This window comes from Megalobrama amblycephala, linkage group LG20 (genome assembly GCF_018812025.1).
Source record: "Megalobrama amblycephala isolate DHTTF-2021 linkage group LG20, ASM1881202v1, whole genome shotgun sequence".
In the NCBI taxonomy this organism is placed as follows: Eukaryota; Metazoa; Chordata; class Actinopteri; order Cypriniformes; family Xenocyprididae; genus Megalobrama; species Megalobrama amblycephala.
This window is the reverse complement of record NC_063063.1, coordinates 28,180,808-28,207,881: the sequence shown is the minus strand read 5'-3', so window position 1 is coordinate 28,207,881 and position 27,074 is coordinate 28,180,808. Positions and strand designations below refer to the sequence as shown.

The window sequence follows — 27,074 nt, the reverse complement described above, 5'->3', positions numbered from 1 at the left end:
TGATGACTCCACATTTTGGATATTCAATCAAGATTCAAGACTCATTTAAAAGAGGACTGTCCTCCATTTCTCTTACTTCAAGGCCACACCGGCATGTAGAATAACCAGCACTTCAATTCACAACCCATTTTATGATGCATTTCTGAGTGAAACATGATGTTCAACAAGAATTCTGCTGCATTTTTTTAACCCTTTCCGACAATGACTATGATTTTGAGATTCATCTTTTCACACTGGTGACAACTGAAGGACTCGTACACAACTATTACGAATGGCAAAATCAATCATTGACTCAATAGAGAAACAAAATCAGGGGGTGTAAACATTTGCACAGGGGGTAAATGTTCTTATTTCATCATCTGGGAAATATCTTGTGCAAAAGTTTACACCCCCACTGAACTACTTGAAACCACTGCAGTCACATCGACTGTTTTAACGTTGTCTTTACTACCTTTCTGGACCCTGTAAGTGGTTAAATTGCCTCTGAACTCTTGGATTTCATCAAATGTTCAGAAGATGAAGGTCTTTACGGGTGTGGAACGACTTGAGGGTGAGTAATAAATGACTGAATTTTCATTTTTGGGTGAACTATCCCTTTAAGGTCAGGACTCAAGAGGTGCCAATTAATGTGTGAAAATGATTTTTCATGCTCCCTCCCAACTATTCTTTCACAATTTGAGCCTTATCAATCTTGGCAGTCATCTTGGAATATGGCCATGACGTGTCTTCATGGTTGTTCAAGAAATAAAAAGCTACACACTTTGTCAATTAGGCTTAAAAGAACCGTTCCCAAACATAACATGCTAGAAACATGATATCACCAAAATAATGATCCAATCATACTAAGTATTTGCCTTTTTAAATCCAAACGATGGATGGATGGAACGGACCTTGAATTCACACAATAAAGAGACAACTCATTAGTTCACATATAATAACCTGGGCTTTATTGTCTGATTCATGTCTGAATTGTCACATATCTTTTTTTTTTTTCACTTATTCAATAATATTTTTTCTTTTTTATATTTTCCATATTTTTTCTTTTTTTGCCTCCATCCAGATCAGACTAGAAAACCCCTGGAGGAGGATGATTCAGTTCAGCCAGTGGACTGGGCATCGGAGATCCGAGCTCCGGACAAGCGTGTACCGCAGCAAACCGCGGTCTTGACCCGGAGCATCCTCTTCACGGAAGAGACTGAGCAGGACATTCCCAAAGGAAGGCACAACCTTTAACTTGTGGTTTTTGTCAGGCCTTGAAGTAGTCCAGAGTCTGCTGGATTAATGCGTTTAGAGAAGGCCAAGGAGATGACGTTCGTTTGGCATCCACCTCTTTAGCTCCTTCTTGGTCTTACATCATAAACCGGAATGACGACTCGGATGCAGCTGTGGTGGGCCGTTGCGCGTGACGTTTAGCGACAAAGAATGAAGTCTTCCATTAAAGAAGCGCAAAAGACGCTTCACCACAAGAAAACAAAAAACAGAACAGAATGCTAGAAATGCAAAACAAGATACAAAAATAACTCTGTTGTACAAAGAAATAAAAACGGGGACAAACCAAACAATTTCCATCGTATGAAAAAGGAACTGAATTTATACAAAAAGCAGCAATAAAATCAACTTTAAAAAAAACAAGAACAACAACCCAAAACAATAGTGCTTAGTTGACCCGGAAGCATTGGAAGCTCCCAAAGTGAAGACTTCATCCCTTGTTTGTCTTATTATTATTTGGGATGATAAAAAAAAAAAAAAAAAAAAAAAAAATGGAAAGTTCCTATAACCACCCCCCAAAATTTGCCCTCCCATTGACCCCTGAACCTAAAGGGCATCAGTCCCCCACATGTCCCATCCCTCCCAGAAGAAGAGGGGAAAATGAAAGAAAATAAATAAAAATAAAAATGATCCGGGGGGAAAAAATTTGCATGATACCATTAACGTTCAATCCGATTCACAACGTGAACTAGATGAATTTGAAAACGGGGAAATTTAGGAATCGACAGCTACCTAGACACTTACAACACCACAGGAAACAACTGAGGGGCACAGTGTACGAAAAAAAGAGAAAATAACAAACGTAAAGAACAAATAATTGTAAACACGGCACAATAAATAGGTAGAACAGCAGGTTTCCTCACCATGCACGATTATTCACACACTCACTTTACCTGACCTCACGGTTCACTCACACACTCCCCCTCATTCGCATTTTCTCTTTTTGATTCCCCAAGTGCAAAACATCACAACTCAACAGTTCTGTATTCAAGTAGCGTATATACAAGGGTGGTGTGGTGGGCGTCTACAAATATGTAGTTCTGTACATTGAATATTAGCCATATTCTTAAATTTACACATCACTTTTCTTAACAGAAACAGCATATGTTAAAAACTAAAAAAGGGGGGTGAAAATAAAGAAAAACAAGAGACGAAATTTTGTGTCACGTTCAGACAGTTGCTGTGGAAACCCGCTGTCCTTTTGCTTCCCCAAACCCAATTGGTGCACAGCACCAGAAGACTGGACTGGGCAGAAAAAAGAAAGAAAGAAAGAAAGAAAGAAAAGAGCGTCGTCCAGTCACTACGTCACCTCCATGGCCACTGTGTTCTCTGCTATACTGTTGAGGGACTGCTTTTCCTGCTCGTGGTTCTCCCTGTAAGCAAACAGGAAACGGATCAATAACCTGGTAAATAATCAAATAAAACCCGACTAATGTAGTTGCTTAACGCAACATTTCCAACGCTGCGTGCATATAAACACGAGAAAGCAGAAAAGCAAGAAGAGTTTAGATTTGACTTTTTAAACGTATTCAATAATAAAAGAATCATGTGACTAATACGAGATCTAAACAAATGCGGTCTCGTTTCGAAGGCTGCGTCGCATTTGTCTGTTGCATGTGTCATCAAGGATGTCTCGTATCTAAAGTAACCATTATAAAATTGACCGTTTTTCCTTGTGAAGCATACATTGTTGTCATTTCTTTATGACTTTGGAATGATATGATTACTTTACTGAAAAGAGTCAGCCTCGATGATGTATGTGGCAGACAAACACAACCTCCGGAGGACGCAGCCTTCGAAATGAGAAACAGTCCCTTTTAAGTCAAGTCAGTTCACTCGGCAGCCGTGTTAGCAGTTCCCCAGGAGTGCAGCTCCATTAAATTTACTAAAATAGGGAAAGATCAAAATATGATCTTGAAATCTTGCCATACATCTGCTGCTTTAGCTCAAATACTATGGGCAAACAAGTTCAAGAGTACAAAAAGAGGCTGCCACAGTGAGTATTGCCATTTCTCCCATTCATTGTGTTGCAGTGTTTGTTAAAAAAAAAAAAAAAAAATTCATAAATTGTCTGTCCCCAGTTTATTAAAATGTAAAGGCATAAAAGTGGCATCATATTTTGATGCAGTCCAAAGCAATTTTTCATGCTTTAAGTGACTGCAGCTGGATTAATGTGGTTATAAAAACTAATATTCGCAATATTTGCAATACAAAAAGCTAGATTGTTATTATATTTGCCAAATACAGTAAAAGAAAATACATAAATAAATGTGTGCTTGTCACTGTTTGCTAAGAATAGCAAAAATGGCAAAAAAAGAAAGAAAAAAGATTTAAAAAAAAGTCATCAATATTAACAATTTTTAGAAAAATGCTGGATTGTTACTGTTATAAAGACAAATATTTGCAAAAATGACACTGGATTGTTACAATTTGCTGAAAATACCAAAAAAGACAAAAAAAAAAAAAAATCTGCAAACAAAAATGTACAAATAACAAGTGTTCCTACACATTTTTCATTTCAAAATTTCCAGACTTAAATTTCCAAAACCCTCTGTAGATTTTCAGACCATATTTAACACAAATGGTTCATACAGCATTATTTTCAGCTTTATATTTGATAGTACAGTCATCAGAAAATTTTCTCAGGTTTTTTTTTTAAATTGATTTCTCTTAGTGACAACATACAGAGCCCCTAAAATAAATAAATAAATAAATATATATATATATATATATATATATATATATATATATATATATATATATATATATATATATATATATATATATATATATATATATATATATATATATATATATAAAATTAGAGTTTTGCATACACAAAAAAAAAAAAAAATTGTGTCTCCAGAAACTTTTTGCATGCGTACGGGAATTTTTTGCATGCTGACACACTACAATTTCTAGTTTTATTTATACTCTAACTAATTTCCTTTGTACGTCACTGCCATCTTACTATGAAGAAAACGAGAACATTGATGCACTTGAATTAATAGAGCCATCTGCTCAAAATTTGGCTTTCCTTAGGGTAGTACCTCTAATATCAAGGCCTAATGTCCAATTTAACGCATCCTCTGTGGTGTCGGAGAAACCATGACACGAAATGGGCCGATGGCACAATACAGCTGTGTGCACTGTCCTATTTGCCAAGTTCAAGGGTCTATAAAAGATTGGGAACTGTAAAAAAAAATAATAAAAAAAAAAAATTCAAAATTTGGCTTTCGTAGGGCAGTACGCCATATTTCAAGACCTTAGCTCTACTTTAACACATTATCTGTGGCGGCCAAGAAACCACACTGCGTAATGGGCTGATGGCACAGTATGGCTGTGTGCATTGTCCTATTTGCCAAGTTCAAGGGTCTATAAAAATTAGACTGGTATTGTAATAAAGTGTTCAAAATTTGGCTTTCGTTAGGGCAGTATGCCATATTTCAGATCTTAGGTCTGCTTTAACGCATCCTCTGTGGCGGCCAAGAAACCACATTGCGTAATGGGCTGATGGCACAATACTGCTGTGTGCATTGTCCTACATGCTAAGTTTACTGGTTTCTCATGCGCACAAAAAAGTCTGTATATTTTTTTATTTTTGCAAAAGTCCTTTTAAAGGCTCTGTAATACGGTGATAATAATATTGTGAGAAGAAACCCAAAATGCTTCTAACCTGCATTTTTGCATAATGAAAAAGTAATGAAAATTTATTTTTATTAAATTCCTAATTTTCTATTATAGACAACTAAATAGGGGCAATAGTCTGGAAATGCAAATATTTTTCCATACTTTTCTAAAATGTGTAGGAACCCTGTAACAATGAAAAAATGCTGGATTTGACAAAAAAAATTGCAAAAAAAAAACAATTGCAAAAAAAACAACAATTTGTAAACAACAAAAACAAAACAAAGAGGCTAGATTGTATGGAAGCTTGTTTCTGCCACTATATACAAAAAATAACAAAAACAACAACAACTTCCAAATCTCACAATTCTGACTTTTTTCCTCAGAGGAGCAGGTTATAAATTCGCAAGTGAGATTTTATAGTTATATTTTGTATTTTTTTATTCCATAGCAGAAACAAGCTTCCGTTGGATTTTATTTGCTAAACATTAGTAAAAAAAAAAGCAAACAAAATATCTACAAAAAGAAATCGAAAGAATGTAATTCTTTACCCAGTGTTGACTTTGGGGAGCTGACAGTTGCTGGCGGCGGCGAGCTTCAAGGCAGCGGGTGGCACGTTGCTGAGACTTCTGGGAAGGTGACGGGCATTCAGACTGGCGATAGAGGGCGTGGTGACGCTGAGACGTAGGTTGTTGCCGATCAGGACCTGAGAGGTGGAGTTGGCTGTGTTGTTGCCATGGTTACCTATAGGGTTATGGACCGTATGGGCGGTGCTTGTGTTAGAGTTGCTAGTGGAGGAAAGAAAGGCGGGTGGAGCAGCGGTCGACGTTGGTTGGCTAGTGAGGACAGAAGCAGAGGATGTGGCGGAGATGCTCAACCCCTTGTAAACGCCTGTAAAAGAAAAAAAATATATTCATTTAAAATGTATTTGAGGATGAGCAAATACAAATAATAAAGATTTAGCTTGTGCAAAACAAACCTGAAGCTTGGACGACACCGTTGACTCCACCTCCTACGCCGTCCTCTTTGACCTTCAAGGTCAAAAGCTGGTCAGAAGTCATGAGTGCAGAGGCGGCAAACTGAGCGCTGACTGAGTCCAATGTCTTGGACACAAGAGACTGAGGACACAGCAGCAGATTGTTATAATAACCATCACACTTCCAGACATGAGCGACACTTGTGGCTCTCCGTTACACACCTGACTGGAGCCCGTGTCATTGGTCTGTTGTTGTATCTGCTCCAGCTGCTGTTTCTGCATAAGGGCCAGCTGTTCTTGGTGCTGCTGATACTGCTCAGCTGTGAACGCTGGGAACAAACACATATGTAAATATTAGACATCTGACATACAGGACCATAACTCTACATCATTTCTTGCTGAAAGTCAACAGTTGACTGAGTATTATGTTCTTTAGTGTTATGATGTTATTAGTACAAAAAAGCTGTTTTTGTGGTGGTAAAAGTCAATATATGAAATATTACAAAGAAAAACGTGTTTAGAATCATGTGAACTGATGAATTGTGCACAAGGACAAATTCTGCAAATAAGGTTCATTTATAATTCATGTGAACTTTTATTTATTTAAACTGTATCCCTGGAGCACAAAACCAGTCATAAGGGTCAATTTTTTAGAAATTGAAATTTATACATCATCTGAGAGCTGTTAGGATAGGACAATATTTGGCCGAGATGCAACTATTTGAAAATCTGGAATCTTGAGGGTGCAAAAATAAATAAATAAATAAATAAATAGAAAATATTGAGAAAATCGCCTTTAAAGTTGTCCAAAGTAAGTCCTTAGCAATGCATATCCACTCACAAAAATAAATTTGATATATTTACGGTAGGAAATTTACAAAATATCGTTCATGGAACATGATATTTACTTAATATCCTAATGATTTTTGGCATAAAAGAAAAATTGATAATTTTGACCCATACAATGTATTGTTGGCTATTGCTACAAATACACCCATGCGACTTATGACTGGTTTTGTGGTCAAGGGTCACAATTGTATTTGCAACCAATTTCACTTTTCACTCAAACTAGATATGAATATCATCAAATAATAATATCAAATCACTATATTTTCTCATAATAATGCAAAAGATGTTGCAAACCTGTACAGTTTTCTTCCTTTAGTTACTAAAGTTTACAGTACTGCAAGAAGTTCCCATTAAAAAGAGGAAAGCAAGTGAGCTGCAACAATGTAAATATTAAAAATTGGAGCTGATCACTGGAGTGTAACAAATATGAAACAGCAGAACAGACTACATAATTTGCAAACGCTGTGCTCTCGCCATCATCTGAAAGAGTTTCATTTAACGCTGGACGCATTTAATGAGGTTTCATGAAAAGATGCAGCTGTGCTTCTGATGAACAGTTGCTTCTCCTGGTTTATTGCTTTCCTTTGACAAAGAGGAGCCAACTGTCAACTGATTTGTCCTCATTTAAATATTTTGTAATAAAAAAAATTAGTCATTGCTCTAGTGTTGGCAGACATTTATAGACTCTTCAGTAGAGTTAGGAATAGAGCACCAGTTGCATTTAAAAAAAAAAAAATAATAGTTAAATCAAATGGTTTATATAATTGTTTTTGCTTTTCCTGTCAATGTTGAGGAAACACTGCTGAAACACTTTGAATTGTTAACCTTTATCATATTTCGCTTTAGCTTACATTGAGCATCAGCAAACATTATCAATTATACCAAAGCAGATGTACACAATTTCAAAAATTAAACTAGATATTGACGAGTGCTGTCAAAATTGTGTTAACGCATGAAATACATTTCAGTTTAACGTGTTAAAAATATTTACTGTTTATTCCGTCATAATTTGGCTAGCGTTCCATTATCTGATCATGCTCTTATTCAAGCAAATGCTTTGAAAGCATTCAAGCGCCACAAGACAATGTGTCTGTGTGACACACATGACTCGTGTACGCAGAAAGACGCACACCAGTATCGAGTTCTCTTTCGTGCTTGAACAAACAATAACACAGAATTAAGCCAAAAACTTAAGAGAAAATGAGTTGTGCATCAGATCCACGTCATGTTCGGCAGCGGCATGTCTTAAAAGTCACAGCATCCTAATAAACCAGTTGCTGTGATGTCTGTCATTAATGTTAATCAAAGAACAAAGATAACAGAGAAAATTGTAGCTTTAATAAGGATTAATCTATATTAAGTTTCATTTATGCAGTGTTTGATAACTTTATTCAATTCATTCAATCAAGGCCACAGGTAAATATGACATTTATTACAATGGCAATATATGTGAAGATTGTTTTAAATTCACTTAAATGAGAAGTTATTTGTTTCAAGCCTAAAGTTGAAATTGATAGCTTTCAGTTATACTGTAATGTTGAATGTCAAATGTAATTTTTTTTTTTTTTTAAAATATACTGCCTTTAAGTTGTTTTGCTTTAATTTGGAGAGTAACTGTGAAATTACTACAATATAAAAATATTAAAAACGCCAATGTTTTTAATTGTGATTTATTACAGAAAAAAAATGTGCAATTAATTATTATTATTTTTTAAATATTTTTTAAATTGATTAACAGCACTAAAACACATATAAAAGGAAAAAGAAAGCGTACTACTCATTGGAAAAGTCCCTATATCGCTCAATTACAACTGAAATCCAAACAGAAGTTTTGAGCCATTCTGACGTACAATCTGGAAGCACTGTACTGAGTCTACAACATCAACAGCGTAGGAGACTGACAGGGAAAAGAATAAACTGTTGAAAAATAATTATTTTTGTTGTGTTTTTGCTCACACAAAGTATTCTAGTTGCTTCATGGACTATTTTAACAATGTCTTTACTACATTTCTGGACCTTGAATGTGGTAATTACGTTGCTTTCTCTTGGGGATCAGAAACCTCTCTGATTTCATTAAAGGTGCCATAGAATCAAAAATTGAATTTACCTTGGCACAGTTGAATAACAAGAGTTCAGTACATGGAAATGACATACATTGAGTCTCAAACACCGTTGTTTCCTCTTTCTTATATAAATCTCATTTGTTTAAAAGACCTCCGAAGAACAGGCGAATCTCAACATAACACCGACTGTTACGTAACAGTCGGGATCATTAATATGCACGCCTCCAATATTTGCATATGCCAGCTCATGTTCAAGGCATTAGACAAGGGCAGCCAGTATTAATGTCTGGATCTGTGCACAGCTGAATCATCAGACTAGGTAAGCAAGCAAGAATACCGAAAAATGGCAGATGGAGCAATAATAACTGACATGATCCATGATTACATGAAATTTTTCGTGATATTTGTGAATTGTCTTTCTAAATGTTTCATTAGCATTTTGCTAATGTACTGTTAAATGTTGTTAAAGTTACCATCGTTTCTTACTGTATTCACGGAGACAAGACTGTCGTTATTTTCATTATTAAACACTTGCAGTCTGTATAATTCATAAACACAACTTCATTCTTTATAAATCTCTCCAACAGTGTGTAATGCTAGCTTTAGCCACGGAGCATAGCCTCAAACTCATTCAGAATCAAATGTAAACATCCAAATAAATACGATACTCACATGATCCGAAGCATGCATGCAGTATGCATGACAAACATCTTGTAAAGATCCATTTGAGGGTTATATTAGCTGTGTGAACTTTGTTTATGCACTGTATTATAGTTGAGAGCTCGGGGGGAAGGGAGCGCGAGATTTAAAGGGGCCGCGCGCTAAATCGGTGCATAGTTAATGATGCCCCAAAACAGGCAGTTAAAAAAACGAATTAAAAAAAAAAAATCTATGGGGTATTTTGAGCTGAAACTTCACAGACACATTCAGGGGCCACCTTAGACTTACATTATATCTTGTGAAAAAACGTTCTAGGGCACCTTTTAAAAATATTTTAATTTGTGTCCTGAAGATAAACAAAGGTCTTACGGGTGTGGAACAGCATGAGGGTGAGTAATTAATGAGAGAATTTTCATTTTTGGGTAAACTAACCCTTTAAAACGTTCCCTACGTCTTTTAGGCAAACTACAGAGCTGTTAATTTTTGCACATCCCTGCCTAAAAAGGCACTGCCACTGAAGGGCCCAAAATAACATTCCCAAACATCGCTGCAGCAAACACTGAGCTTTCTCAATTATAGTAATGTCAGTCATGCCGTGTATATTTCCAATTTTCATTGACGGTGATGAATTAAACATGAGCAAACAAACAGTTCCAGCATTCTGTATGCACACTAGTCTGTTTGAGTTCACTTACCTACTGCAGGTGGTCCCATGCCCGCTGTTCTGCCCAGCGTACTGCCACCCGGCCCTGCACCGCCCCTGACCAACCCCCTAAACGGTCTCCGTGACAGCGCATCCCCTGCGCCTGATTGACTGGTTAGTGTCCGTGGTTTAAAGTGCCTCCAGCGGCACGTTTTGATGTTTCGGAGTATTTGCCTCAGGTCTGAATACGTGGTATGAGAGGAAGAGGGTGACGACTGTGATGAAGAGGATGTGTGGGTTGAGGTAACAGTCTGGGAAGTGGTTTCTGTATGGAGAGGAGAAGCAGGTAAAGAGATGTCCGGCTCTGAGTCCAGACTTTGGAATAATCCGTTCAAATCAGAATAGGCCCGGTCCAGAAGAAACCTGAGGAACAGATTAAATCCGATTAAGAAAACATGAAATACAATTCAATAAGTCCGAACGACATATGAACTTGACTCACCTGCCACCCCGCCCCACCCGACGCCGTGCCAACCCGACACAGCGGCGGGGAATGGTGAGAGTGGTGAGGGAGTATCGAAACCGCGGGTCACATGATGCTCCTTCTGTTTCCCCAGACCAGGGCCAGTCACCGCTCTGATCCAAACGAGCCTGCAGGAACAACAGAAACCAACCAAGAGTGAATGTGACCTTCAAGACACAGAAAAAAGCAGTAAATGAAGCAGTAAAGGAAATAAAATACAGGCAATAAATGATTGTGACTTGGTTAAAGCATTGTGTACTTATTCGTCAATCATAAAAAACACTTTCATATTCAAGTCTTAAAGGTATAGCAGCAAATATAGCCCCTAAGTGTCAGTGAAGGGTGTTAAAATAGGCTCTGTTCCAATACCTAGAGAGCCGCCAATGTTGGCAACATTTAAAAGGATCATCTATGTGAAGGGATTACTGCATTCTCGTTTGTTAACTTTAGTGTTTACATGGCTATAATGCACATGGGGATACTCTGAGGTGTAGAACAATAGTGGAGAGGAAAGAGGAACGATGAAAGGATGTGGAACAGAGGAAATGCAAGGTATGAGATTTGAGGTTAGTGTTTGACACCTACAGAGTGATAAACACATCCTGCTTTCCGCCTGAAGGCAAACACTCCATCAGGCTCGTTCTCTTCCTCGGCCTCTGACGACCCAGAGTGTATCTGCACAACAAGAACAGGAAGTCTTTTATGCACTGACTGCATAAACAATGAAGTCTAAAGTTTACAAACCAACACAATAAGATTAATTTAAATGTAAAGTGCTCAATTTCTGTGCAACCAGTGGTACAGGTACTTATGGAAGCTTGTTTCTGCCACTGAATAAAAAAATAAAGGTAATTCTGACTCATAATTGTGAGTCGTAAAGTCAGAATTGTGCAAAGTCAGAACGGCTAGATATAAAGACGCAATTCTGACTTTTTTCCCCTCTCAATTCTGAGAAAAAAAAAAGAGGCAGGATTGAGCTCTGCCCCCAAATTATGCCATTAATTAAGCCAATGTAGGTGTTAAAGTAATTAAACACCTCACCTTTAAACTGTGATATATCTAGTCAAGCAAATGCCCCGTGTGTGTACCTGTGAAAAGGGCTCGTCATCAGAGCTGGGGAAGTCATACTGGTTGAGGTCTTTGGGGTTAAACAGGGTGGGGCCAGTATGCAATGGGGCAGATAGAGGCAAGATTTTGGGCTTCTTCTCGTACTTCCTCTTTGTTCTGACCACCTCTGTCTTTTCAGGCTGAAAGAAAGATACATCAACTTACATGCACCATATTTTCTGGAATATAAAAGTCACGTTTCTTTGTATAGTGCATTTCCCACAATTAGTTTCAGTCAAGCTTTAAATAAATTTATTTAGGCTTTCCATTTATAATAAATGTTTAAAATGATATTTGTTTTAAATATTTTTAATTCTATTCTGTTCTGAATACTGTTAAATGTAAAGGATTTGTTGTGGAGTGAGGGGAACTAAAATACATTTATAATGTTTTTAATTTTTTTGTTTTGTTTATTGATATCTTACACTATTTCTGCATGTAAAAAAGTACACCAATGCAACTTGTCTGTTTTTTTCCCCCTTTCTCAACAGTGCAGTTTTGACCTGTTGTGAAGACATGATGTACCCACCTTGGTCTTGTAGTCTTTGAAGTCCATGTGGTCCTGGTGGCGGTACTGACTGCTGCTGGAGAAGGGCATTATGGGAATCTTGTAAACAGGTTTTACCATAGCTAGTGCTTCTGCCATCACCTCTGAACCAAAGTCTGGCATGGTGTTCCTGAAGGGAAAGAGTGGACATTTTTAAGGGATGCAACTGGTCTTTACATACTGTTTATCTTTTTTGTTCAATATAATTGAGAAATATATTTACAAGGGATGTCCCGATATATATTTTTGTCAAATTTCTTTGTGCCCCCAATCAGAGTCACTGAACATTGAATATCTGCGATATTGAGTCCCGATCCGATACTTGTATTTTCCTAGTGCTTGGTGCACACTCTCTCTCTCTCTCTCTCTCTTATATATATATATATATATATATATATATATCCCTCACGCACATTTGATCTTATTTTCCTTTTAATAGCGGTTGGCAAACCAACTTGACGGCACATACCACCATCTACTGCACGACACCTGTGTGACAGCTGACGTAAAATAAAGGATTGGGCTTAGGATAGCCGATACGATCAGTTAAAAAAAACAAAAAAAACAAAAAAAAGGTTTAATCAGCCCCAGTACCGATCCTTGAGATAAGAAATGGGACATCCCTAATATTTATTTATACACACACAAATTACCCAACATATCTCAGTAATTAAAGATGACAAATGAATAATTGAGCTTGATCGTGTGCCCTTTATGAACAAACAAGGTGAACCACAATTGCTCATTTAGCCATATAAAACAAGCCCCTTAATTAGGGTATGCAATGATGCCTAAGCCAATTAAAAATACATGACCCATTCTCATTACGCATGAATGCACACACAGTAAAACACAATTACAAAAGCAATTAAGAAGATTCTAGGGTCAAACAGGCTAGGCATATTAAAACGCAAAGCAAAGTTAAGCTCAATCTTGTATATTCATCATGCACTCGACACCACTGACAAAAACACTCTCTCAGCATCTGAAAGTTCTTCTATGTACCTCTTCTCCACAACCTCCAATGTGAGGTGAAGCAGTTCTCGTTTGCTCTTTTCTCGTTTCTTGATCATCTCCAAGATGGTGACAGCTCGACTCAGGTCCCTTCTTAGTTTGAGCATCTTCTCATAAGACGCCTCATCATTCTTGCGGTTCTGGGGAGTCAGGACCGAAACATTAGTACACTTCACATTTACTGAAAGGGATAGTTCACCCGAAAAAGAACCAAACAGTTGATGGACCTAATTATTCACCATAGAACTGTATTTAATAGGGGTGTGACGAGACCAGTATCTCACGAGACGAGACGAGACTCGAGATTGAGTTCACGAGATGAGACAAGAAGGCGAAATACATGACTAGAAAAAATATTCTGCAGGTGTATTTGAAATGTTTTAACTAATCATTTTGTAATGAATGTCATTTCAGTTCTACTTTCTGAGACTGAATTATCATATGCAGTAAAAGACAACAATACTCAAGTAATGTAAAAGGTTTTGCCACTAACTCAACTGACTGACTTCCCTCCTGTATGATTTCAGTCTCTTCAGATCTTACTGTACATGAATTATGAGCTTCTACAGCTTTTGACCTCCTAACTGAACTCCTCTCCACAATCTGATCAACAAGCAATATATTTGCTACAGTATTTATTAATCTTTGTTAGTTGATAAAAATAGTCATTCATTGTTAGTTCATGATAGTTCACAGTGCATTAACTAATGTTAACAAATGAAACCTTATTGTTTGTACTAGTAAATAAGAAGAAGAGAAAACTGTTATTCATTTTTATGGTAACACTTTACAATAAGTGCAACCATAATCGCACTCTCTCAATATTCAAAGATCAAATAAGACCAAATTTTTCTTTGATACAGAGCTGAGAGATGGTTACAACTACACTGCCCAGCCTAAAATAGCTTTCATATTGAGAGATATCTGTATTCATCAGTGCGCCGCTTTCAAAATGCGGGGTATTGAAATCACGTTTGAATGCGCGCGCGCGCGTTTACTTTCACTTTTAAACGGTCGCGCGTACTCTGTAAATATGGAGCGGCGGCGACCGTTATCCAACTGAATTAAATGTTTTTTTTTATTTAAATACAAAGCAAAACGAGAGTGGAGGCATAATGTAAACGTAGCGGTGGCATATTCTTTCCTAATCATCCTAACACTCTGTCATGGCAACATCACGAGACTACTTTCGCCTCGACGAGAAATCTCGTCACAGTTTAGTCTCGCGAGATCTCGTGCCACGAGATCTCGTCACACCCCTAGTATTTAATATCCACCATTAGGCCCTGGCATAATGAACAATGAAAAATTATTTTTTTTCAGTTCAGTGATGCTCAAAACTCAGTCAACAAATAACGCTAAAGTTTGGTGAGGAGGAAAGACCACACTGAAGGATGAACACCAACTAAATGCCTGATTGTTTAAGGCAAACTCCTGCAAGTCATTATGAGACAGACTTCAAAACAAAGTTAAAGAGCTGGCAGAGCTTTAGCTTTATAAAACAAGAACATTTGTAAATGCATTAAAAGGTTTCCATGGTCATTTAGCTAGTTATTCTAAGCATGCAATAAAATAAAGTATGATATTAAAAGGCTGTCTAGGAAGAGTCTGTTGTACTATAAAAACGTACTCAGACAACACAAACTCCGTCTTCAGTTTAACCCTTATAGCTGATTAGCACTGACCAGTTAGTAGATGTGTTTTTGTTTTTTTTTTTTAACTACAAAAGTGTGGACTTAAAGTAAAAAATGAAAGTGTCAAATACAGCTCCTTCTAGTGCTTACAGATCGATCAAAGTGACTGTCGTATTGAGTTGCTTTCATCTCTCCAGTCTGTTAAAGGATCAGCATTAAAGGATTAGGAATAAAACGTCGATACAGTTACAGCTCTGCCTACGATCGCTCACCTTTCTCGTCTGCATCTTCTCTGTCCTGCGCCTGAAGGCCACGTACGGGTCATTGGTACTGGATCCGTCCCGCTTTTCCTGCTTGATGGTTGGGATGAGGGATCCGTTTTTAGACAGTTTCCTCTTCCTGCTCCAGTACTCAAACACCTCCCTGATCAGATCATCATCTTCCTTCAGTAATAGCTTTGCTTCCTGTAGGGTCACCAGCTGTGGAATAGAAAATGTAATTAATAATAATAATAATATATATATATATATATATATATATATATATATATATATATATATATATATATATATATATATATATATATATATATATATATACACACACACACACAAAAAACATTTAATAAAAGAGGATAATTAATAATGATAGACCAATATACAAAATACACTTAATTATACATATAAATATATAAATAAATGAATAATAATAATAATAATAATAAATATTATATATTAATACATAATATAAATATTGAGGGTTAGTAAGATTGTCTTATTTAATTTTTTTTTATTTTAAAGTTTTTACGCTCTGCAAGGGTGCATTTATTTGATCAAAAACAGTAAAAACAGTAAAATTAAGAAATATTGCAATGACTGATTCCTATTTGAACATTTTAGACGTGTAATTTATTCCTGTGATGCAAAGCTGCATTTCCAGCATCATTACTTCAGCCTTCAGTGTCACATGATCCTTTAGAAATCATTCTAATACTCTGATTGGTTGCTCAAGAAACATTTATCATAATCAATAATAAAAAACTGTTGTGCTGATTAATATTTATGAAAAACTTTTGAGAATTCTTTGATGAATAGAAAATAACAGCATTTACTTGAAATAGAAATATTTTGTAATATAATGTGACTTTTGATCAATGAAATGCTGAATTAAAATTTTATATATATATATATATATATATATATATATATATATATATATATATATATATATATATATATATATATATATATATATATATATATATATATATATATATATATATATATATATATATATATTACGACTATCAGCATTAGCTAACAGTGGTTCATCTTTGACTGATGCAGATACCTAGAACATTTAAGTCACCAATTTGGACTTCTAGTTTAAGGATTTAACATAGTGACATCATGAATTCAGACAAAAAGGTTTAGCAGAATCACTTCAGCTTTTCATTTAAAGTTGAGTGTCACCATCTGAAATCCCCAAGGGTTTTTTTTTTTTTCCTGTAGTTCACATTGTAAGCGGTGAATCTTTTTAATAACCTGCTGTCCACTGCCTTTCTCTAATCTGTCAATCATCTCCTCGAACTGCAGGGCCTCCACCTCCAGCTTCTTTTTCAGCTTATTCACAAAAGCCTCATCCTCAGAGTCCAAATCGTAGTCCGGCTGCTCCGTATCCAGACTGAAAGCTGTGGAGAGAGAGACACAGGAGGTTAAACGCACTCAAACAAAGCTTAAGGCCTCCTCTCTGATATTAGTTTAAAAGTTTCCTCATGTCTGACAATATGGGAACTTTTCTACATTCTTTGAGGGTTTCATTAACCCTTTAAGCAGAAGGCATTTTTAGAGTTGTTTTTTTTCCCCTGAGTGACATACACAAAAGTAAAGACTCATAGCTCAAACTCTAGCAAGGAGAGGTATTGTTTGATAGAAAACTTAAAATTTTTAGAGAGAAAAAAACAAAAAAAAAAAACAAAATTACATTTGGACATACTGAGAAACTGCTGATAAAAGACAAAAAAAAAAAATATATAAATTATAATTTGACATATCTCTCTTATTTGACTTGTAATAACTCAGGAAGTTCCCCTACATGTGACCTGCATCTGATTCAAATTTGTGATGATAGCACAAAGTAAACAAAAGCGAGGTAGGCTTTTTGTTTAGCCCTTATGATTTTTCAAATCATTCCTTCCATGAGGAAAATCTCATCACTGACGCAATGGATTATGTTGATTTTGGACTCATTTTAACCTTAAGCATCCACTGTAAGTAATGATGTGCCATTTTATACAATCTATGCATATTTCATGAAGTTACAAGTGAAAACATGGCAAATGCTGCATCAGTATATTATTTACATATGGGTCTTGTGCGGCTTCACAAACAAAAACTCACTCAAGTTTACTCAAAGCTCCAAAACAATTATACTTGTTGTATTCTACTCTGTGAGACCTTTCAAATGACATGACTGAGCTGTATGATGTTTTTGACACATTGCAGTACATAGTACAAAAAAAGTATTTCATAAATTATGAAAACAAGTTTTGAAGAATGCGATTATTAATTTTTTCGTAGCTAGGTGGCGCCAACAGGCGGTACACTCCGCTTTAGAGTTGATCAAAATGTAAAAAAAAAAAAAAAAAAAGTCTCTAAGCTTTCAAATTATATTTATTTTGTGTTATTCCTGTCAGTGGTTTGTTAGTAATTTGATTATGAATTTTTATTTCACAGGTGGTGATGAAAGGTGCAATTTTGTTTTGGCCTAAAACGACATCTACACATCACGAGAAGCATTTCGCACAGATAATTTGCAAGCGCTAGCCAAAATAGCCAGTTTAGATCTGATTGGCTGGCTGCTACCCAACTTCTGAGTTACACTGAATAGGTTTTAATCATGTCAATATCCCAACATTTCCTACAAATTTTCTGAAACTAGTACAGACGTAATTCGGTCAAATCCCTTTAAAGTACAGAGTTCGGAACCCAATACTAATAACACTGCAACATTTACTGGTTCTACATAAAAAAAAAAAGAATAAATTAGGGGATTAAAAAAAAAAAAAAAAAAAAAAAAAACTAAAAATACAAAAAAAAAAAATTAATAAAACACTTTGTATCACAGCAAAACATCAAAAAAAATATATATATATTCTAACAACTTCTAAATCTTCTGTAAAAGATTTTAGAAGATTTATTTTTTCAGACTCATTTTTCTAAATGGGTTACCACTTTGTTGCATGACAGTCTTATTATTGTAGCATTGATTTCAGATTTACTGGCTCCTAAATGGCACAGGACTGTTCAAAATAAACTCCAGTGTGGACCAGACTCTGTCTGAAAAGTCTCCAAAATGGGGTAAACAAAAAATAAAAATCAATAAAAACTCACTTGAGTGAGTGATGCAAAGACACATTTTGTTCATCCTGTATGTTTGGCAGACACCCTCAGAGATCCCAAGAGATGTCTCTTAAACACACTTCCCCATTTGAACCGTGTTCCCACTACAGTTCCCAGTGCCTCATCCTTACTTCCACATTTCCTCCCCCTCTTGCTTGGTGTGTGTGTGTGGCGTGTGCTCAGACACTCTTTGACAGCAGGACGCCTCCTGCTCCTATTACAGACACCCCAGGGGCCGACAAACTCACTTAAACCCAACCAGTCACTCTATCTACCCCTACAAAACACACACACACACACACACACACACACACACACACACACACACACACACAAACACACTCAAACACACTCAAACACACTCAAACACACTCAAACACACTCAAACACACTCAAACACACTCAAACACACTCACAGGACAAAACAGCCAAGAAATTTTAAGTCATGCCTGTTAAATATTAACTACCCTACACAGCGAACCTATTACTCTAAACCAGACTAAGTATCTAAGACCACGGAACATGTTAAGAATACCAACACAACATTTACTGGGAAGTACTAAGTTACAATAAAATTACAAAAAAAATAAAATAAAACAAAATGTTTAAAATTTAAAATGTTTAAAACATTAAATACAAATCAATGAAATAAGAAATATAGCATGCAGACAAAAAAAAAAATAAAAATAAAAAAAATCTGGGATTTCACACAATTTGTCTGTCATTAAAATCACAGAATGCTGTATGTGACAAAAATGAATCAAATTCTAACCCAAACATGCAATCAGCTTATGCAAGTGGAATCCACAATTAAAATGCACAATGAGTCAAATTAGAGTAAAAATAGATTAAGCAAAAAAAAAAAAAAAAAGATTTCACATTTTGTGACTTTGTCACATAAAAGATTTTTTCCAGTCATATTTTGCCATTGACGATTCCTTAAAAATAGTGTTAATATATTGTCTTATTCTTGTGAACAATAACAGACAGCACAGTATGAGCTCAGTGCACGCCGAATCTCGATCACGTGACACTGCTTAACTACATACCGCTCGGGAGATCCAGTAAGAAAGTGTTATTAATTTTGCCAGCAAAATTCAATAACCTTAATGCAAGATCTAGTGGGAAGCATTTAATTTTAGTGCAGCGTTCTCTGACTGAGACCACAGATATCAGATCAAATAGTGCCGAGGTGGAAATCAGGAGAAACACTGGAGTTGTCAAAAGTATCGAATTCGGTACTGAAATTTAAAAAATGTGAAGCTTTGAGCGCTGTTGAGCGGATTCATAAACACCACTGGATGGCAGCAGAGGAGCAATGTGTTCACATGCTCATTGGATATGTCAGTGATTGGCTTCAATGATAAACGCATCAATAATGTTGTAAAGTTGTTCTTCACAGAGCGCTTGCACAACGTCACATTTTTAAAATTTCAGTACCGATTGGTACCGAAGACGGTACTTTTGACAACTCTAAGAAACACTGTGCAAACAAGTTAAGGCTCCCCAGTCCACAATCACCATGGATTGAATGTAACGCTTACTAAAACCATGGTATCGTGGCAGAATTTTCCAGCACTTGAAAAGCTGTAAATATTATTCAATTTTAATGTTATTTTTAATGTGATGATTTGTAAAACTTAACTTGCACTTCTAAAGATGCAATTAAAACTTAAAACAAAAAAAAAAAGACATCAAATTACCACTGGATGGCAGCAGAGGAGCACTTATTGACTTCCTAATATATGGAAAAGTCTCATGAAAAACAAAAACTTCAAATTGTGACTTAATTACACAGAAAGCAATTAAAGAGCACTCCTTTTATAATCACTGAAGCTGTCGGTCAGTTCAGTATGGTACATTTAATAAGAGTAGAATATTTAAATTTTTCCCTATGAAAATGTTTCCGCATGATACTGTTAATAAGTTAATTTTATTTGCATCTCAATTGAAGCTCAGTGATTTACTGTCAAATTTCCAAAGAATAAACACGTAATATTATTAGTAACTGCACTTATTTAATGCAAAACGGTAGTAATGTGATTAAATTACCTATTATTTAAAAAAAAACAAAAAAACAAACACACACACACACACACACCAACAAAAAAAAAAAAAACAGCATCCACCAAATCACCACCTTCTGTAGAACTCAGCGGTACCAGCGCCACTGCTCTCAAATGTTAGTCTGGAGCCCTGACTTCACTATTAATCGCAAAGCGTGTCAGACTTGAATATGCATTCCCAAATGCACGTTATTGGAAACCCAAACAAACAGCACATGCAGAGAGTAAGTGCATGTGTCATTGTCAATCCAGAGCTAGCGTCCACACAGCTGTCATATTTAACTGTTGTAGCTTATCCACCTTGTGTGCATGAAATAGACACTGAACACAGTCAAAACGTGTCATTGGAGAAGCGCTGATTAAACATCGGTTTCAGTCACTGATTTTGGCCCTTCAAAACTATTTCGGCCCAAAACCAAGCTGAAATTTCTGTGCATCCCTATTTCTAAGACATCTTAATCAGAAGAGGTGAAAGCACACCAAATGTATAAGACACGGCAGATGGCACAGCCTGCAATCCACAAACACTCAAAGAACAAAAAAAACAACACAAAACACCTGCTGTTCAGGAATTGGCGGACAGATGTCTGTAACAAAGGCTTCAATCACTTTGTTTCTTCCATTCAAACACTTCAATATCTGTCCCTCATAACAATCCTTGCTGGTACTACCCTAAAACACTGCTTCATTAAAGAAATACTCCCTCAGTAGTATTCGTTTATGCTCAACATTCGTGTACTCACGCTGTAAGTGAATGAGCTGCTTTGGCATCTTGAAGTCTCCAGGGTAGAGCGAGTCATAGTAGGCGATGTTGCTCTCTGCCTCTGGGACGGGAATCACCATGTTATCCCTCTTCTCTCCGTACACCTGCTGGGCGGAAATCGCCCTCTGGAGATGGTGTTCCTATGGCAACCATAAAAAAAGAGACCTATGCTTCAGTAAACATTCCCATTCACGAACTATCTCGTAGCATTGTGTTTATTACCATTGTAAAGTCCGATTCATTTTAGTGAATCCATTCAAAAGTTATAACACAACAAACTGGTCGAGGAAGAAAAGTGAACCATAATTTTTAGATTACAATTTTACATCGATTCAAAATGGTTTAAACACTTTGCAAATTGTATGAAATGAATCATTAAAAGACTCAAAAGAACAAATCGCTTGCGGACAGAACGTCATTTGCATTTACGTATTGCAGAACAATATTGACTTGAAGGCCATTTGCTAAGATGTTGTCAGGTGTCAGGTGTTACAAAACACCTGACAATATGCCGAAGCAGCATGGGATAGATTTCAAAATATCAATGTTTGATTGTCATCTTGACAATCCACAGCATCTTTTTTTCCACAAAGATGGTAAAAACATGCAGCAATGTTCTGCCTTGGATAATCTTCTCCCAGTAGCCCCATTTATACAAAAACCTGTGCCGGCCCAGAAGCAGCAATGCAAGAATCCTTCAATATCAAAGCCAGTTTGGTCTTTGAACCATCTCAACTGGGGAGAAACTCTTGGGAGAAAAAAAAAAAAAGAAAGAAAAAAGGTGTGCCAGTCCTAATTTTAGGAGTCCTAAATTTTTGCTCTATTATTTCACAAAGCATTTTAGCGGTAAAACTAGCTCCTAAATCTGAGAAACGTTAGGAGTCCTCTTGACTACAAAGACCAAATCACAAACAGTCCTAATCAACCCAAAGACACTGTACACCATTGAGAAAATAGCGATAGAGCCTTAGGTGCTCAAATTTTTCTTCATAAAAATGCAATAAATTTTGATTTATAGGTTTGAATTAGGGCTGGGCGATATATCGCATGCGATTCTCACGCGCATTTCGTCAGTAAAGCCGGTTCCCTGATTACCGGTAAATCTCCATCACCTGCTTTCAAATGGAGCGCCATTTAACTGACAGAGCCGTAGTTCACTGATAAGCCACGCAATATCACGTTCATATCGCAGATGAATCGCCTTCGATAATGAACGCGATATTTGCGTGGCTTATCAGTGAACTACGGCTCTGTCTGTTAAATGGCGCTTCATTTGAAAGCAGGTGATGGCGATTTAGCGGTAATCAGGGAACCGGCTTTACTGACGAAATGCGCGTGAGAATCGCATGCGATATATTGCCCAGCCCTAGTTTGAATCTACGGAGATGCCAAAAATAAATCTTTAAAGGTGCTCTAAGTGATGTCACATGTTTTTAGGCCAAAACATTTTTTGTCACATACAGCAAACATCTCCTCACTATCCGCTAGCTGCCTGTCCCCTGAACACACTGTATATATAAAAAAAAAAAAAAAAACGGTCTCTGTAGTCGCCACGAGCTCCAAAAACAGCAATAAAAACAAACTGGTGCAGCCTGGACCACAAAACATAATAAACATGCTCCAGCCAATAACCGACAAGAATGATTTTAAATGCGCGTTCATGACTGTTTCAGGAAGCACGGTGGGGAGGGGAGGGGGAGGGGAGGAGGGTCTAGCTAGCCTCTGTTTTGTTTGACAACACTTCGAACATCAACAGGAAGTTACTCCACCAAGGATCACTTAGAGCACCTTTAATAAATAAATATATATTGTCCGATTACAAGTGGCAGTGGTTTCCATGAGTTCACATTTACAAATGATTGAATAGAGTTAAAAAAACAAAAAACAAAAAAAAATGTAACAAGCGATTTGGTGTGCTGTCCAAGGGGATTGAGGGCTCTGAGCTTGGAATTTAGCCCAAACTCAAAGTTCTCCCCGTATCCCCAGCAGAGAGTAAGGGACGGGGTGGCGGAGGGATGACGAAGTAACTATAGGCGAGTCGGCTCTCATTTGTGTATATATTACTCCTCTCGTGCTGATTAGATAGACCGTTTGAATGTGTTCCTCCCAAACTTTGTTTATAAAACAATTTAAATTGCTTGCATTTTGCATTCTCTTGAGATGCAGACATCCAAGAGGCGGACAATTAACTGTATATACTAGTTTAATTAGTGACACTTAGCCTACATTTTAAAACCTTTATTTGAATGGCAACATTTTTATTAAAAAAATATTTATTTGAATAGGGCAACATTTGTATTTTAAAATCTTTATTTTAATATGGAAACATGACACCTCATTGTACAATATTTGTATGATTAAAGCACTGTGTGTATATTCCATGGCAATGAGCATAGGTGTGATTGGCAAAGGACAAAAAAGCAGGAAACTATAAGGCCTTACTGGGGGCGGGGCTTTGTTATGGGGAGGGGCTTATGGAGGGCTTTGCTTTTGTAGTTTTTTTAATGATAAAGTTATGTAAAATAACTTAAGACTTCAGTCTATTCCTTAAACTATTAGTAAAAGTTTGAGACGGGACTCTTGAGTTCAAGATGAGACAGCTACACGACTAGAAAAAATGTGAGGTGTATAGTTTTATCTAATCATCTTGTAATAAGAGTTCTACTTTCTGAAACTCTTAGTTAAGAACTTTTACTGCAATTTAGGAGAACTCTTAGAGGCAAGATAAAATGTTTTCAACTAACAATGTGAATACGGTTAGTTAATAAAAATAGTCCCCTGATCATTTCAATAAAACTAATCCACATTACAGTTATGCAACAATTCTGTGCTTTTCTTTACCTATTGAGAGATATCCCTTGTGAATCTGTAATATAGATCAGACCACAAAAGAGATGAGCTGTGGTTTCAATCATCCTAACACTCTGAGAAAATGCCAAAACCATTTTAATATAAACTATATAACAGCAATAACCTCAACTGTTTTTTTTTTTAAACCTCCTCAAATAAAAAACTCACTAGTAGGCCACATAAACGCGGTTGGGTGTGTGCGCAGGCTGCATAAAACATAAAATAAACCTAAAAAAAACTGTATATATAATTTACTAGAGCATCATTTTCAGGTCGGAAAAGCCGGATTTCCGGATTTTTCCGGAAGAATACACCCCTAAAAAAAAAAAAAAAAAAAAAAAAAAGAGGAAACTCTTAGCTAAGAACTTTTACTGCTATTTAGGAGAACTCTTAGAGGCAAGATAAAATGTTTTGTGAATACGGCCCCTGATCATTTCAACAAAACTAATCCACATTACAGTTATGCAACAATTCTGTGATTTTCTTTACCTCCCTTGTGAATCTGTAATATAGATCAGACCACAAAAGAGATGAGCTGTGGTTTCAGAGAAAATGCCAAAACCATTTTAATGCAATAACCTCAACTGGTAGGCCACATAAACAGGCTGCATAAAACATAAAATAAACCTAAACAACTGTAGAGCGCAGACTCCAAAAATACATCATGTTGGGGAATGAAAAGCCTGAAAACACAAATTGTAATTGAACTCAAAAAGTCCAAATCATTCGGCCAGTTCACCTGACGTCATGCACCCCAGGAGCTCATCTGAAATGATTACACTTGGCATAAGGAAATAATAATGAACCCAACATTACGCATGATAGCCTAGAAGCATTTCACCAGAGGAGCTCAAACAAACTTGGTGACATAACAGCAGTAAGAAAACATGTCTATTTACTTAAAAGTATCAACATGGTGTTCCTGCCAGCCATCCTTTGAAAACTAGCTTTCAATAGTTCATTAGAGTCACAACTCTCTCTCTCTCTCTCTCTCTCTCTCTCTCTCTCTCTCTCTCACACACACACACACACACACACACACCTTAAATGACTCAGCTGCGAGCCCTCATTGAAAGGTCTCTCGAAAGGAGGCAATTATCAGCAGACAAAAGCCAGACTTCCTTTGGCACAGTCCTCTGAATAACCTTCGGATTGCAAATTCTCCCCCGCCGAGGGTGACCCCATCACTGACCTTAGAGGATCATAATTACAAACAGATGAGGGGAGAGAGAACAAAATGCTCATATAAAAACTCTGAAAGACTCTAAAAACAATCTCCAAGTGTTTATAACCAAGATCTTTTGTGACCAAATCCTGAATTGTGAATCCAGATGACCATATTTTATAGTCTGTTTCAGGGGGTATTTCAATTAAGTATTTTATGTCAAAGTGGTTAAGCTGACAAAAAAAAAATATAACTCTCTCATTTATTGAATGACTGAAGGTTAACATTCACATTATGTAAGAAAACGGTAATACTTTATAAATTACATGTCTAAAGTCATTGTTAAATCCTGTGCATTTCAGTTTAATTGCAATAAAGCTTTCTAAACTAGAAGTCTCAGTCTGATCAATGCTTCCCACAGGTTTGAAATATTACTTGCGGTGGTAGCCGGGCGAAAAATCCTTCTATTACCCACGGCACAAAAATCATCTACTACATGTGACAAACAAATAATGTGTGATTTAACAGTATTTTTATTTATTGAAATTAATTTTAATTACATAGCATATTACATTTAATTACATACTAATATTATGCATTATTATGCATTGTAAATTATGCAAAATTACAGCATTTAAATGGTTCACCTTTTCCTATGTTCTCCTTGCTGTCATATAGTGTCTCTCTCAGTGAATGGGACACAGATTTTACTAGTAAAATTTATAAAATGAATAATATATGTGTCAAATAATTATCTTAGTCTTTTCTTCCTGTGGGGGAGACTACAATAATTTACTATGAATTAAATGAAAATCAAATTAAACACAATTTATTGTGTAACCAAAATACCAATAATGCCCGAAAGAAAAAGAAAAAACTTAGCGTGTGACATTTAATTATAAACAAGCCCGAAATACACTGGTACTCTTATTTTGAAATGTATGTACTATTGCAGGCTGATCCTTCAGATTCTTACAATTGTCTAAAACATTTTATATAAAGGCCATAAAGTAGACATTGTAATAATTCATCAACTTGAGTTCATTAGCAATCGCTTGGCATAAATCTGCGCTTTTCATTGATTGAGAATCACTTTGAAGCAGTCTGCACTTTGAAGCACCGCCTTGTGACTTTGCAACATGCAGCGCCCGTGGGAATGCTAGCGGGAGTAAACAGTTCTGATGCACACATAATGAGCAGGTACGAAACGACTAGTTATTAGATTGCGGATGGTTTCATTATCTTGCGCAGATATAAAAGTATAAGAGGATAAAAAAAATAATAAAAGCAAAAATGTGTCTCCAAATATACTTGGGCGGCCGTTATTATACATGGGCAGCCCGCCCAAGTAAAGTCTATGTGTGGGAAGCACTGCTGATTTTTTTTAAACCACATAGTGGATATATTGTGATATTAACTCGCTGTAGAGCAGAACCTCTCTACTGACACACTGCTACCATTGCATGGTATACAAACGCCCAGTCTTAACACAATTACGTCAATCTAAAGTCATGTCAGCATGAAGCCAAAATCCACAAAACCAGGATCATCAAATCATCATTCATGGTGACCTCCTGTTGGCCTGGCTGACCCAGGATCAACTGGAGCATCTAATTACCAATGTGACATTGTCCAAAGTGATGTACTACACTACAACTTACATTTATTCATTTATTTGATCATTAGTTTACTTGTTTATTTACACAATTATTTACTTGGCTACTTTTATTCTCGCAGGAAATGACACGTGCAAAAATGTGAATTGGTGTCCATTTTGCGAGCAAAGATGGAGTTGGTTATAAAGGAACAATTTCATGTCGCAATATTAGGAAATATTTTAATTTCAAACTAAAAAAGTAAATATGTCTGCGATTGGCTTCAATGATCAACGCTGTAAAAACATTGTAAATAATCAAC

General features: G+C 36.4%; 1 protein-coding gene across 2 annotated transcripts in view; it reads right to left on the bottom strand.

Annotated features, from left to right (window-relative positions):
- Positions 1-924: 924 nt before the first annotated feature.
- The window catches only part of epc1a (enhancer of polycomb homolog 1 (Drosophila) a), a 43,446-nt gene continuing 17,296 nt past the window's right edge, over positions 925-27,074 (bottom strand). For both annotated transcript variants that reach the window (XM_048170019.1, XM_048170018.1), the window contains exons 2-14: positions 21,123-21,282; positions 16,457-16,602; positions 15,185-15,391; positions 13,270-13,418; positions 12,247-12,394; positions 11,699-11,857; positions 11,196-11,285; positions 10,590-10,738; positions 10,140-10,510; positions 6,095-6,201; positions 5,876-6,014; positions 5,448-5,787; positions 925-2,642 (exon numbers count right to left, since the gene is read on the bottom strand). In XM_048170019.1, coding sequence (XP_048025976.1) covers positions 2,570-2,642; positions 5,448-5,787; positions 5,876-6,014; positions 6,095-6,201; positions 10,140-10,510; positions 10,590-10,738; positions 11,196-11,285; positions 11,699-11,857; positions 12,247-12,394; positions 13,270-13,418; positions 15,185-15,391; positions 16,457-16,602; positions 21,123-21,222 — 2,178 coding nt within the window. In that variant the 5' untranslated portion in view covers positions 21,223-21,282 and the 3' untranslated portion in view covers positions 925-2,569. The remainder of the gene's footprint in view (positions 2,643-5,447; positions 5,788-5,875; positions 6,015-6,094; positions 6,202-10,139; positions 10,511-10,589; positions 10,739-11,195; positions 11,286-11,698; positions 11,858-12,246; positions 12,395-13,269; positions 13,419-15,184; positions 15,392-16,456; positions 16,603-21,122; positions 21,283-27,074) is intronic.